Source organism: Capsicum annuum, chromosome 4, assembly GCF_002878395.1.
Source record: "Capsicum annuum cultivar UCD-10X-F1 chromosome 4, UCD10Xv1.1, whole genome shotgun sequence".
In the NCBI taxonomy this organism is placed as follows: Eukaryota; Viridiplantae; Streptophyta; class Magnoliopsida; order Solanales; family Solanaceae; genus Capsicum; species Capsicum annuum.
In genome coordinates this window covers 90109141-90124056 of record NC_061114.1, presented here as the reverse complement: position 1 = coordinate 90124056, position 14916 = coordinate 90109141, and the positions used below count along the sequence as shown (strand labels likewise).

Genomic DNA, 14916 nt, shown 5'->3' with positions numbered 1-14916 from the left:
CTAGAGATATCAAATAAGGTTGACAATTCCCATGTACCCTTCAACCTCCATGATACATATATACATGTATAGACTTTGGGGATTCCCTTGTGCCATACAAGAACATGGTCATCAAGACCAACACTCTTATCAGCAAACATTAGTTTCTAATGTCCATCCATTGTACTCACACCTTCACGACTACCTATCACAACCCCCGTTATTTCCCAATTAAAATATTTTATACATAACCAAAACCACCGATTCCATTATTCAATTATTAAGGCATTATAAAGTGGTATCAATATATCGACTATAACTTGCAAATAATGTCATTATCTAACACATAGGGGATTCCCATGTACCCCACACACTGTATTATAAAAATCACTTGGTTGATTCCTGAGTATCCTGTAAGATTTTCATTACATAATCACTTGGGAGATTTTGCGTACCCAACAAGGTTTTCAAAACCATCCTTAACAATTTAACCATTTAAACCATGGATTAGTATCAAGAAATAAGTCAAACCAAGCATATTAGGGATTCTATTGTACCCCTAATTTAAATTCCTAACATTCTCATAACTACTAACCATTTTTATGATATAGGGTTGGGGTTATAACCACTTCAAAAGTCACAAGATTTGAGAAAGTTACCATTATCAAGTTTCCCCACCATTCCAATCCACCGAGATGTTCCAAACCATATTTAATATAAGGAAAACTATAATTAAACCATGGGAAAACATCATTCAAAATTATACATTCAAAGACCTCTAACCTTTATTTCAAAAAACTTAATAGTACCATTAAAACATGTACTTTAAGTAAAATAACAATGAGGGAGGATAACATGCCTGGAATACTAAGAAACTTAGAAGCGATTACACACTTAGAACCTTAGATGACCACATTCTTCGAAACCCTAGGCTTAGATTGAATAGGGAGTTTAAAAGGGAATTTGAGATTGTTTTATTGGATATGATATGTTAATAAAGTCCCAAGAAAGATTTTAAGTCATGGTATCAAAGGGACTTAAAGTGGGAAATTTCTAAAATACTCTCAGCTTAAAAACCATAAAAAGTCATCTTTGGTTACGAGTTAACCCATTGACTCGTCACCCTATCATATGACTCGTAGCCTTGAGGTATATCTTAGCTAGTGAGTTAGACACCTATGCATAGTACCAAAATGGGTACTGTGTATATATAATATATAAGGTGTAGTCGTAACCAACACAATACCCAAATGGGTCAGATACTGGATAACCTACGGCTTTAACACACGACTCATAACCTATCCTCATGGCTTGTTATGAGCCACTCAAACTCAAAGAAGAGTTAAGGCATTAAGTTACCGATTTGATTAAGGTTCATCGTAATGAATCATCACCATCCTTAATGACTCATATCTCAAAGTCATAACCAACACAGAAAACCCAACCACTATCTACTGGACACCTTACGACTAGGGCCACCTGCCCTTCAAGATACCATATGAATCGTATGGTTAAATCATAATCATGGCAGTGCGCTCAAAGCTTAAGAAATTTCCAAGTAAAATATCACCTCAGGTTTCATAATGGACTAGCAAGAGAAAAGAAGGAAGAATGAAGAATAAATATTGTAAAAGACTGCATTACATAAGATAGTCGCAAAACCTGGTGGAATCAGATCAAAAGCTTCTATTGTATTATGACTTACAAAATCGAGTACAAAATGAACATACTGATACAACCCACCTCTGAATACAACATAGAGACTAGTCTATCATATAAGAGGGAAAATAGCAATACTCCAAACACTAAGAGCTCACCTTATGTCTCCGAACAGTAGTTGCTCTTCCTGATGAATAAACTAACAATGAGAACTTGTAATATGATCTACATGCTATAGAATTGTATTATAAGTACCAATATGTGGTACTGCATAGGCAATTTCCATTTAAGCTCCAAAGGTAATTTAAATATAAATACTATGCAAGTAGGAATGTAAACTACACCCAAATATCCAGTAAACTACATAGTAAGGATAATGAGACTATAAGATAACTATTCTCCTTATATCTAAGCACCTAACATAATAAGATAACGGAACATTAAGGATAAGTTACATTATTCCAACCATACTTTGAGACCCTCGCACTATACTATATATCACTACCCAACATATGAATAAAAAGAAGAACAAAGATATATATGGTAGTATACAAGGCTAAGGAATGGAGATTAAACATGGGTAAATGAGATAATGGATGGATACACAATAATACCATAACCACTCAAGCTAGATAGATATACATAACAAAGCTAACTCAAGGGCACAAACTAATTAATCACATAGCATCTCCAGGCATTGTAATCATAGTAGAAACTATTGCTAATATAATTGGGGTCTCTAATCCACACATCCAAATATGATGTACTTACCATAATAAAGTATCGTAAAGAAAAGAATCAGAATATCAGTGTCTAAAGCCATAATGTCTAACTAAGGAATAATCATATGTGATAATATAACTATAAGATGAAAGAATTAGAATCATACCTCAAATATCTATACCATTCCAACAATCAACCTGTCATGTACTAACCATAATAAAAACAATAACAATATAAAGTACAGTCGGTTAGTACAAAGAAATAACACCAAACCGGTCCTTTTTATAAACTCTCGCCACTATAGGTCTTGAAGGTTCAGTAAGAACATAATACACCATAAGCCATACTCTTCACCTATACCTATGAAACCACCAAAATGCTTATAGATATACGCCTATACTGGTGATAGGCAATGTACATGTAACAATAAATGCCAAGATATAGTCCACAATACCATAATCAATCTAAATTCCATAAAGTAAACCAATGTATAAAATCATATTATCAATATCATTGTCAATCATTGAAATTGAAACGAATCTCATATCATCAGTATCATCATTAATCGCCAGACTTGAACCAAAACTCATACCATTAATATCATCATTAATTGACCATCTATCCAATAATATATATATATGTATGTTTATAAGCACATGGCTAGAACCGTGGCTAAAAGAGTGTAGATCTATAAATCCATTTGCAGGGTAAACTCAGGGACAAAATCATCATAGGAGCGTAGAAAGGATAGGAATCTTTCTTGATCAGGTAAATAGTAGTAGCAAATTCCTTGACCATAAATTATCTCAGTCAAATCTCTAAATCATCATTTTTGGTCTCAAAGTCTCATAAATTACATTTTAGGATGCTACTATTCCTGTTATGAAGAAATCTATTTAAAAAGAGAAAAGTAGGAAAAATTCCCTTTTTAGGAAGAAGAGTAATAAAATCTTATTTTAGTTGAATTCATACCATTTACCATCTAAGTTATCATGATCATACCAAATCTATGCATCCACCACCAGTATTCAAGTAATACAATTATAAGCGTCAATATGTCTATAAACTATCACCCTTTCCTTTTACAAGGACATAATACTTTCAAAAACTCAACCAATATCATAATCACAGCCTTATGCCGAATATATATATAAAGAATAACCATTAAATCATAATTCGGGGAAGAGCCATTGTAATCCAAAGTCACATAGTCACCTTATACTAGAAGTTCATTAGTCTTCTCTATGTATAATAGGTTGTCATACAAATATGAATCTACAAAGCTAACACAAGTCTTGGAATAAGGTGGGCTACATAGGCCTACTTCTACTCTACAATATATTTTTCAGTTAAGATTTTAGCTCGGGCTAGGCTAAGGTATCTACATCCACTTATAGATGATAAATAATCCATGATTATCCTTAGGATAGCAATTTTACCTAGAACATAAATAACTAAGCCAACTTCACCTGGGTTGCAATTTCAAGATAGCTTAAGCAATCCCACATAAGAATAATCATATCAATCAACAACTCTACAAATAAGGTCAATCCTTAAAGAAGGTAATAGGATTATAAACGTATAACAAGTACATCAACTTAAGGGTCAAATACTCTTCTATACCCTGAACTCACAATTTAAGATAAGTAAGATGTTGTACCCACAATCACATCCTAACACCCCTATCAAAAATTCAACATATATAAACACCATCTCATGAAGAAGAGTAGACATAAGCCTACCTTAATGCTAAACTGCAACCCTTGAATCGTCCACCAATTTTTTATCTTCACTCCACGATCCCAAAACATTTTTATTATATTAAAATAGTAATCTACATATCATTAAGGGTAAAATGAGTCCCATATTTCTATATTAAGGGTCGGGTAAAATTTTAGGTCAAGAACAAGCCTATGGGGCTCGCAAACGGAATCTATAACTGGACCGATCATGAGGTCCCTCGAAGGACATAGATGTTGTGCTCAAAAAGTTAAGAACAAATATAGAAAAATTCAAGTCTCAAATCAACCCTCAAAGATTAGGGACTAAATCTCTAATTTCTAAGAATTTTACATAATATTAGGATGAAAATTAAAGGAAAAATTAATGGGAAATGAACACAATGAGTTACGTTAGCTTACGTTAACTTATTTGTATGATTTCCCATTTTTTTCCTTTCTTTGAGATCTCAATTAGGTGTAAAAATGGATAAAAGAAGTATTAGAAAATTGGGTGGGGAAAAGGGTATTTAAAGTTTAAAAGTGCCACTTAAGCAGACACCTGGGTGCTAAAGCAGCTACTGCTAAAGCGATTTGGCTGCAGACGCAGGTGCCAATAAAGAGACCCTAAAATGGACATTGGGCACTAAAGAGTACCACTGACAAAGGGCCAGGGCCACTAAAGCGACCCTATGTCACTAAAGTGCTAATCACTAAAGCAACCCAATAGGTGTTTAAATGGTTATTTAGGTGCCATGCACCAGATCTTTTACCAAGTTTGGACTGGACTTTGATGGGGTACTCGGGATTTTTTTGGAACTCTGTGCGAACAAACAAACTATGCTACCATACAAAATTTGATATTTTGGACTTAATGTAACCACCAAAACTTTTTTTTGAGATCATTTGGACAAAGTGTGGGGCCTACACCTATAGTTTCATTTTTCGCATAATGCGCTCAATATCTCAAAATAAGTCCAGAAGCCTCGAGACCGAAACCAAGGGTCCTCCTAGCCTAAAATCAATGTTTAAAATCTAATGGAGCTATTGGAATTCTAATCCAAGGTCATCTATTAGAAGTTATCACTTCAAAAAAATAGTTCAAATTGCGGGGGTTAATTTTACGATAAAACCCCCGCAAAATGTTATGTCGATAGTTTAAAAAACCCCCCACAATACGAGCCGTCACAAACAATTTGTGGCGATTTTTTCCAACCCCCATAATTAATTTGCAGCGGTTATTTTGCGGCGATTAGGACCCCCATAATTAATTTGCGGCGATTATTGACCCCTATTATTCTAAATTTAATTCATTTTATAGTAAATTTTTATTTAAAAATTACGTGGATTAAAATCTCCGCAATTTTTTTTTAAATATAGTAGTGCCCATCAATTTTTAATAACTAATTATAGATTCTAATTTTAGCTCAAATTTAATTATTCCTTTAGGCATAACCTACAATTCAATATTTGATCAATTCATATATCATTAATACAACAAGTAATTAAACATTGTAATTGACAAACATATAAAAAAAATACATTAAATATTAAACTTCAAAATTAAATTTTCAACATTAACATCTTCAAAGTCCAAATTTTCCACATTAACTAGTATCTTCAAACTCCAAAATCAAATTTAAACACAAAACATTCAATATTCTAAGATTCACTTCATCCACACAATTACATCATAATTGAATATACAAGACAAGTTGCAACAAAATCAACGACTATCATTAGGATCACTATCATTACGTGGTCTCCTAGCATCCATAGGAGAAATGAGTCCATTAGCTGCATCACTTTGCTACATAAAAATACAAAGTATAAAAACCAATCAGATAAACTTTCAGTCCTTATTACATTTATATCTGCGTACAACTAAAAAACATCATGATAAATATAAATAGATCCATCAACAACTACTCCATGCTACCATTTCAAACTACTCAATCAGTTGATCAAACTAGGAACCTGAGTACCATTCAACATATAGGTAATATCAGACTAGAAATCTTAGTACCATTCAGCATATAAGTAATATCAAACTAGGAATCTAAGTAACATTCAACATATAGGTAATATCATTGAACATACAGCAACACAATCAAGCACAAAAGAAATTGCTTACAAAACCATTCTATGTTAACAATGTTGCAAAATGCAGTACTTTTAGCAGTACATGTAGATAGTAGACAACCAAATATTTGATTTGAAAGATATAGTTCCCTATTTTTCCTTTATGTATTAGAAAGATAATAATGACACAACAGATAACAAGACATATTGAAAGAAAGAAGAAAACACTAACAAGTAAGAAAAATATATGTCAGTTTCAAGTATCAAGCTGGTCACATGCACAAGCATTTTTTCACTTGTATGATTAATTGGACATATAGTATGTTCCTTGCACAGAATCAAATACAAATATATAGTGCATGTCTTCACTTGTCTTTACTACCAGAAACGACCATAACACACACTTTACTCTAATATTATAATAGCAGATAGTTGAAGAAGAACTCATTTAACTTTGATGAATTTAAAGCCATCTTACATTTCAGACTATTTATAAGAACAGCATGTTCTATTGTCATTCACAAAGCAGTTGATTCATCAAGGTCGGCATATTTCTGGTTATTTCTACAGATTATGGATACAAAATAATCAGATGTGGAAACCAGTGAATGTCAAGTCAAATTAGCACTTAATCACAGAGCATACTGATTAGCACCTCCAATGCTCTCTCTAAAAGAACATCTCACAACTTATTTTATTTATATAATATCTACTTCGTTCAGAATCATACCATATTAATTCTCACAGCAACCAGATTTACTATAGAATTAATGTTATTGAGTTGAAGATGGGTCCACACAGAGAAGCAAATAGGAGTGAGTTTGTTTCACAAACATCATAATTCATCATACAAGTGCAAAAGTAGGAAAATCAAATTGATACAGACTAGCAGAGACATAGGTTGGAGTCCATAACTCACCACCTCAAAGCAATTGATATTTTGGATCATCTATTGAAATGCACTATATTTCTTAACTGAATATTATATAGTTACCTAATTACCTCTTCAGCATAACTGCAGAAGACTCTTTTTTCCCATGTTTAACTGAGAAATAATCATTGTGCAGATAAACTGGAAAATTAGGATCTATAGAAACTACAACTACTTCAAACTTGTCACCTCCATTATCCATCAACTGGATGGACAGTCGGGGCGGCGAAGATGTCTACAACACAAAAAAATAGTTTTTAATGCACTTTAACTTCAAACATGCAACAGATAAAAAATAGGAAAAACTAAGATAGGGAAAGAGGGGAGAGAATGGAGATAACTATTCAGAAACTTACAAATTCAAATAGGTAAATGTTATGTTGATGTTGCCAAACCTGCCATAAATCAAGTAGACTGCCACTTTACTAGTTTTTGATTGATAATATTTGTAATCATATAGTATGGACATTTCCCTAATTTTGCTAATATTTTCCTAACTCTGTGGCATAAAGGGGGTTGAACGTAACATACTTACACTGAATAAGACAATTTTCTCAGAGCAGAGCTTGTTCAAGAGCGGAAGTTGTACAAAAAATCCTCAACGACTAAGATAAACAATCATTCTATCAATGACGACTTATCCCCTCTTTGAAGTACATGAAAAAGAAAAAAATATTAGTAAAGGAATGATTAAAAATCATGGTGTTCATAGATAATATTTGTACTCAACTAGTATGGACAATTCCGTAATTTTACTAATATTTTCCTAACTCTGCAGTATAAAAGATGTTGAATGTAACATACTTACACTGAATAAGACCATTCTCTCAGAGCAGAGCTTGTTCAAGAGCGGAAGCTGTACGAAAAAAGCTCAACAACTAAGATAAACAATCATTCTATCAATGGCGACTTATCCCCTCATGGAAGTATATGACAAATAAAAGACTATTAGTAAGGGGCTGATTAAAAATCATGGTGTTGAGTTCATTATAAAGGAGGCGTCAAACGGAGAAACTATTCTTTCACTTAAAAGGCGCATTGCAGCTCCTCGTGAGAATTTCCTTACAAACAGAAAGCAGGGGACCAGAGTAAAATTATTTTGATGCCACTTTGTTCTGTATTCGCTCTCATAGTAAATATTGCAGATATCTTATCAAAATTGGAAAGTTGGCAAGTTTCACAAAGTAATAAGTTCAGTAGGCAAGATATCTTGATTCAATACCAACCAAAAGAGTTAAAGAAATGAAAACTACTACAGAAGTTAAAGAAACAACAAACAAAATATTTTAAGATAGAAAACAACTAAACAACTACGCGATCTGTCACCACTCTGGATGTAACACATAGCATACTACATAAATTTGTGTTTACTGTTTCATAATACGCTCTCTCTTGTTATGTTTTAACCAGTGAGATATGTAAGATATAAGTAAAATAGACCATTTACCACTTCACCATGTTTGGCAAATGCTTCTCTAAGGCTTTTTTAGGAAGTACATTTGCTAAGAACTGAATAGAGGATAAGAAAGTAAGGTATAATTTTAGCTGCTAAGAAATCACTAGTTTCATATATAACTAAGAAGATTTGCAAGAAGATCACAAACAAAAATTTATTTAAGAGAAATGTAACAGAATGTAAGCTACTAAAAGCTTCATTCCAAACAAGTAAAAGGAGGAAAAATGGAAGATAAAAGAGGTAGTACTGTGTAGTTAATTTAACTCATGTTAGGTTGTCGAAGCTAAAAGAAAAATCTAAAGAATAAAAGGAAGAATGCACCGTCGATATAGAAGTACCTTCATATTACCAGTTTCAAGAAAAAACTTATCCCCATACTTGTGGAGATACACTAATTTATGTAGATATGTATCTAGGTTAAAACATGTCAAGAGGAAAATTATAGTATCTGCACCAAAACAACATGTTTTGAAGGTACTAGAAAAGTGCTCAATAGACCACCTTATCATACTGGTGGTTCGTCTAGTGGGAAAGCAACTACTTCACCTTTAAAAATGATGGAATTAACACCTGTTGTACATAGGAAAAAGAGAAAAGTTTCTGATAAGTTTATACCTGATAAAATGGCTGCAACCAATCAGATCTGGGTAGACCTAAGAAAGACGATAGTTGAGAGTAAGAAGAGTGTAAGGAGCAGCAGGGGTTGCTCTATATTTGAGTAAAGGGAAGAGATTGTTTAGTGGGTTCTCGGAGATATCTATAGTTGACTTGTCAACTGCCATGGAAGAGCATGTGAGTTATTATCTCATTAATCAATCAGACCCAATCTAGTAATTGCTCATGAACATTCCATTTCATATTTATAGTTATCACATATCTTAGTGGTACCAACTGAAATGTAAGAACCGAGTTTATTTATGGAAAGATAAAGATACATCAGGCTTATTTAAAAGAAGATTACCATTACATATACTGACAGTCTAAATGGCATAAGCTTAAAAATAGGTATGTACTCCTATTCACTTATATATACAAAAGTTTAAGATAAAAAATTGTTAAGACCCTGCTATGGACTTGGAAAAGACACCATCAGAACATAAATATTATTTAAAAACACTAGGCGATTTTTTCCCATCTGTCTAAGCACATCTGAATTATAATTCTTTTGTGAGTTTCGTGCCCCAACTATTAGCATTCCTTTTCTTTAATTTTCCTTCCTAAGCTATCACCATACCAATAATTCAACTATGAACTATCAGCATACCAACTATCCGACAGGAACTACATATCAACATACCATCTACTTAACAGGAACTATACATCAACATACCATTTATTCTATAGGAACTATATATCAACATACCTTCTATCGGACAGGAACTATATATCAACACATTATTTATTCAACAGGAACTATATATCACCATACAAACTCTTTTTTTGATAAAGGTAACAAATAGCTTTATATATCCACAAGAATATGGCATCAAATGTGTAGTCCCCCTCCAAAATTGTTAAATATCACCATACGAACTAATCAACAAGAACTAAATATCAACATACAAACTAATCTATACATCAACATATGAACCAATCAATAGGAACTATATATCAACATATTAACTAATCAACAAGAACAATACATCACTATACCAACTATTCAATAGGAACTGTGTATCACCATAACATCTATTCAACATGAACAAAATATCTCACACTACCGTCTATTCAACAATATCTCATGCTAAAATCAAAATAAAATTTTGGTCAATCGATTTGGGGATTTAGTACACGAAGCAAATGCACCCGAAACCCCTTTTCCTATTATACCCAAAAATCCCTTTCCTACTTGGATTTGATTTTGGTCAATCAATTTTGGTCAAAAAATAAAAAATACCCATTAAAATTTCACATTTTTTCTTTCTCAACAATTTCCCTAACATTTTCAAGATAAAAAAAATCAAGAAATAGTACTAAAAACTCCTTAAAAAGAAAATCAATAAGAGAAATTTCCAAGTGAAAAAAGAAGAAGAAGAAGAAAATGGTATGCATACTTACTGAGAATGAGAGAAAGAGAGTACTGAGTAACTGTTTAGGAATTTCAAAAAAAATAAGAGAGAGCCGGTGTTTGGGGGAAATTAAAATGAGGGAATTTTTTTATGGCAGTACGCGCTATTTTTTTAAGGATAGCGGGGTTAAAACCCTCATAAATTTATAAATTTTAGCGACAAGTTTTTAACCCATATATTTTATATAATTTTACAGGGATTAAAATAATCCCCGCAAATAAACCTTCGCAATTAGATCCTTTTTTGGTAATGTATTGTCTGAGATCAAATCCTAAACAATGAAAGATACAAATTAGGGAAAAGAACCTAAAATCAAAATGTACTATCTGATAACCGAACCAACAGTTCTAGCATGTAATAAATAACCTAAGTTTCTATGGAAATGCTTAAAATCCTGTAAATGCATGCAAATTAAGGGAATGGCCTATAAGGTCATTATACCATACTTGGTCCATGGTTTATAAATAGTCCACAACTTGCGAATCGGGTCATGAAACTCGGGCTCTACTTGCACTTATTTAGCAGCTTCTTCACCGGCCTATTCAGCATTCATAGACTAAGTCCATGATTCATATAGTTTTGACATATAACAATTTTTGGGACTTTATTATCAACCAAGTTTAATTGGAGGTGGATAGCTCCATGACCTTAGGATGCAACCTAAGAGTCTTTTCTTGGTCAATTTGAGCTTGTTTTCTTAGTTTTGCTTCCAACCCCTAATTTACTTCACACTTATAAAAAACACATCTTATCTACTATAAAGATGTATGTTCTTTCATAGTTTTCTCATTTTAAGCATCAAAAGTGCCATAAAATTATGGCACATCAACATTCTCAACTTAGAAAATCCATATGACTTCAGACAAACAAAACAAAACAAACAACTACAATGCTTTATTAAGAGAAACCTAAGGGACCTATAATATTCATTTCATTTCCTTTAGCACAAACATTTTAACCCCTCATATACAAGAATTAAAAAACACCTTTTGTATACTTGTAGCCCATCACCATAATATAAAAGGATTAAGAAATGACATTGGATTATGAGCAAAAAACTAAGCACATATACAAATGACATTACCCAAACTAATAGCAACCAACAATGCCACTTGTGTCCCTTACAATAAAGAAGTTTCATATACTTATCTTCTAAATATGCAAATCTAAAAAGGATTTACCTTTCTTACTGCAACCAAATCCATTTTGTTTTTATTTTACTAACTTCTTCTTCATACCTATGCTGCACTATGCACCCCTATGATAGTCACTCTCAACTTAAAGGATTTGCCTAAGTTGAGGTAAACAACATCCAAGGAGATACTAGGGCTCAAACAAGTTCATTGTACATAGATAAATGGGAATATGAATGTGCTAATAAAATACTTGGATTATTTAGGCTCAAACTCAAGATCAAGGGATATCTATTACATTTAATAGGGATTTTAGGCTAAAAGTGAACTATTTAAGAACGGTCTAGGATCCTTTCCTAAAAAACTATCCTATAACCAAGGCCAAAATAACCAAAAAAGTTCTAGATCACATACACAAAGCTGAACTAAGTAAGTACTCACATAGACATAGCACAAGGTTATACTATTAATTACTACCTATCTAATTCACACATTTCTAAGCTATAATTATCATGCCTATAATTCTAATTCCATAATAAGATACGTAGTCATCACAGTTTAAAACACTATACAATACATGGTCTAAAATAATTTTCAGCAGGGGTATCCTTTAAACATCAAAATCAAATAGTTCAAGCTTTCAAAACCTGACTGTACTAAGGTTTCATTATTTTTCTCTTAATCAATTATAAAAATACACAAGATAAATACATCAAAAATATAAAAACCTAAACATGTCAGTTATACTATGAAAGAATATTTGTGGTGGGAAGAAACACAACTACACAAACCCTAAATAGTGGTACACCGCCACCCAACTTTGAGAACATGTAGTTTCCTAATTACATATATGTAGTAAAAAATAGTGAGGGGTAAGGACAAACTTAGGATGATCAAGGTGCCAGGCATAGTCTATCAGCTGGTGGGGTCTTAAAGTTTCTAATCATTCCATACCAATTTTGGCTAATATATTTAAAACAATATTAGCATTGGTGGTGGCTAGAGCATTTAAATGTGATGGTAGTAGTGGTGCCTAACTAGATGATGCTCCTAATTCTCTCTGCTTAAGTGTAATGATATACATATGATATGCTATCCCAAAGGCCATAAATGCCCTCTCTAAATCCTACTCAAATTCCCTATCAATATAACTATGGTACTCATAGCTCCATGCCCTCTTACCTCTATCAATTATGAGGTCATCATTCACAAAAATATCCACCGCTAATGTAGGGATGGATGGAATTGCTTTAGGTATGGGTGGAATAAATGGAAAGTGTCTAGCTACCAAAGAATTGACCTTTATCCATAGTTATGCAACCTCCTCCCTCAAGCCACAAAAATCAGAGCTTGAAACCTCGTAAAGATAGTCAGTGATCTGTTTCTCAAAACTGTCAATATCTCATGAATCTTTCTGATAAATCAATTTATAACTATCCTCAACTAACTCTTAACTCTTGCCATAGTGTCCTCTATAGGAGTTTGGACCCATGGTTTCGTTTGCATTAACAACTAGGCGAACTGATAGTATGTCCGTATGAATCTGTCTCCCTACCAATTATTGTAGAAAATCTTAGACATTATAATCATACTAGAAATGGAATGACATGGTAGCATTATGGGAATGAATGTTGAAGGCTTAGATTTCAGAAGAATTATTGTAGAAGGGAATGTAGTGTTTATTATTGCCTCACTAAACATAGATCTTGTAGTCTTGGTCTACAGTACAATGGCCTCTATATCACTATCGTGTTGGGGTGCCAACCTACTCGCCCCTCTCAATGATCCCATCGAATAAGAAAATACCAGATGAATTAGACAATTGTGTTCTCCTCTAGGCAACTTGGTTGGTTTCATCTTAAATCAATCTTACATCTTGAATTAGGGTAATTTCTATTAAGTGATCATTGGTAGGTAGTATATCATACCTAAATATCTATGTAATTAATGTACCATATAAGGGAATAGGATTCTAGTGTTATCACATAAAGACCTCTCATAGGCCTCATCAATAATGTAATGCGGGATTTATGCTATACCCAACAGTAGTACTTCCTACAATACTACTCAGTCGTTAGTATGTGTGTTATTAGCATCCATTAGACTAAAGGGAGTCTACACAATGGGCCCACCAAAACATTCCTATAAAGATTAGGAATGATTTCTTTCTTTCAAATTTTCTAAAAAAAATTGTCAGTCTCTACCCCTAGCTCAACGATGAATCCCAAAATCCATCTTAACAAATCCATTTAACGTTCTATGTTTCTTATTTTCTTTTTAACTTTTATCATTCATAGATGCGATAAAACTCAATTGTTCTTAATATGACCTTATACTGTTTCTCAAATAAAAGGTAGTAAATCTTGGAGATATCTACCATCATAACTCACTCTAGTATACTAGCTAATAGAGGTTAGTCCCTTGCTCTCCACCCTATTGGGGTGCTCATATATAATAAGGTGGAATAAAATTCATAAAACTCATGAACCAACTCTGGACTATAACTACCTTGTATCTCCCCTATCTAGCTAATCTTGTATTGATCAAATGTAGCCCGTAACTCCAAAATCCCAACCAAATTAGCAGTTTAACTATGGCGCTCCTTAAATGTATTTCTCTTTAGCTATACTCTCTCAGTTGTGGCACGTACCTATCATAAATCTCTTTTATATCCTAAACATACCTCCTTTTATTTCCCTAAACAATGGCTAATTAAACCCTCCTTACTTCTACCTTAGCTATATAGGTTGATATATCTATTAAACTCCTTTCCCTTAAATCATACATTGAAGAATTAGCCTGATCACCATTTCATAAACCAAATGATACTTTTCCCTTTTCAAACTAGGGAGAGATAGATGGTGCGTATGTAGTACCCTATGGTGCAGCTCGAGGTGAAGCCTATGATGCAATTTGTTCTTTTTCCCTATGCCATATATTTTTAGGAACAAGTAAAGTCTCATTATTCTTGATTTTCTATTCCTACAAACACCCTTTGTCAAATAATAGAGTCTCATCAATGAGATTGTATTTAATTTCATGAGATTTAGTCTTCCTCTTTGATGGTGCGGCTGTATTTCCTCGTTTAGGGTTCCCTTTTTGTTACAACACAAACCTGTCATGTGTAGCACCCATACTGCAGAATCATAAATGAGATCTCGCAGGA

At 33.1% G+C, this 14916-nt stretch overlaps 1 protein-coding gene across 23 annotated transcripts; it reads right to left on the bottom strand.

Moving 5' to 3' along the window:
* Positions 1 to 5627: 5627 nt before the first annotated feature.
* LOC107867878 (paired amphipathic helix protein Sin3-like 2) lies at positions 5628 to 10853 on the bottom strand. Of its 23 annotated transcripts, none has more exons than XR_007054995.1 (8): positions 10607 to 10769; positions 9164 to 9201; positions 7901 to 7948; positions 7628 to 7738; positions 7449 to 7487; positions 7156 to 7327; positions 6640 to 6725; positions 5628 to 5884 (listed from the first exon to the last, which is right to left on the bottom strand). XR_007054995.1 is itself a non-coding variant. In XM_047411878.1 (6 exons), the coding sequence occupies exons 3-6, from the start codon at positions 7913 to 7915 to the stop codon at positions 5806 to 5808; spliced, it is 297 nt and encodes a 98-aa protein (XP_047267834.1). In that variant the 5' UTR covers positions 7916 to 7948; positions 9164 to 9323; positions 10607 to 10853; the 3' UTR covers positions 5628 to 5805. The 23 variants fall into 23 exon arrangements, 4 of the variants coding, with proteins under 4 accessions (XP_047267834.1, XP_016569831.1, XP_016569833.1 ...); XR_001673409.2 differs by having other exon boundaries at positions 5628 to 5889; positions 10607 to 10767; XR_001673411.2 differs by having other exon boundaries at positions 7164 to 7327; positions 10607 to 10767.
* Positions 10854 to 14916: the final 4063 nt, after the last annotated feature.

Bases quoted from the DNA above. Each gene is read 5' to 3' on its own strand.
- LOC107867878 (XM_016714345.2), bottom strand. The intron at 7,328-7,448 runs GTAAGTTTCTGA...TTTGTGTTGTAG, and splicing joins ACATTTACCTATTTGAATTT to ACATCTTCGCCGCCCCGACT. The intron at 5,890-7,163 runs GTAATTAGGTAA...ATTTTTATGTAG, and splicing joins TCTGCAGTTATGCTGAAGAG to CAAAGTGATGCAGCTAATGG.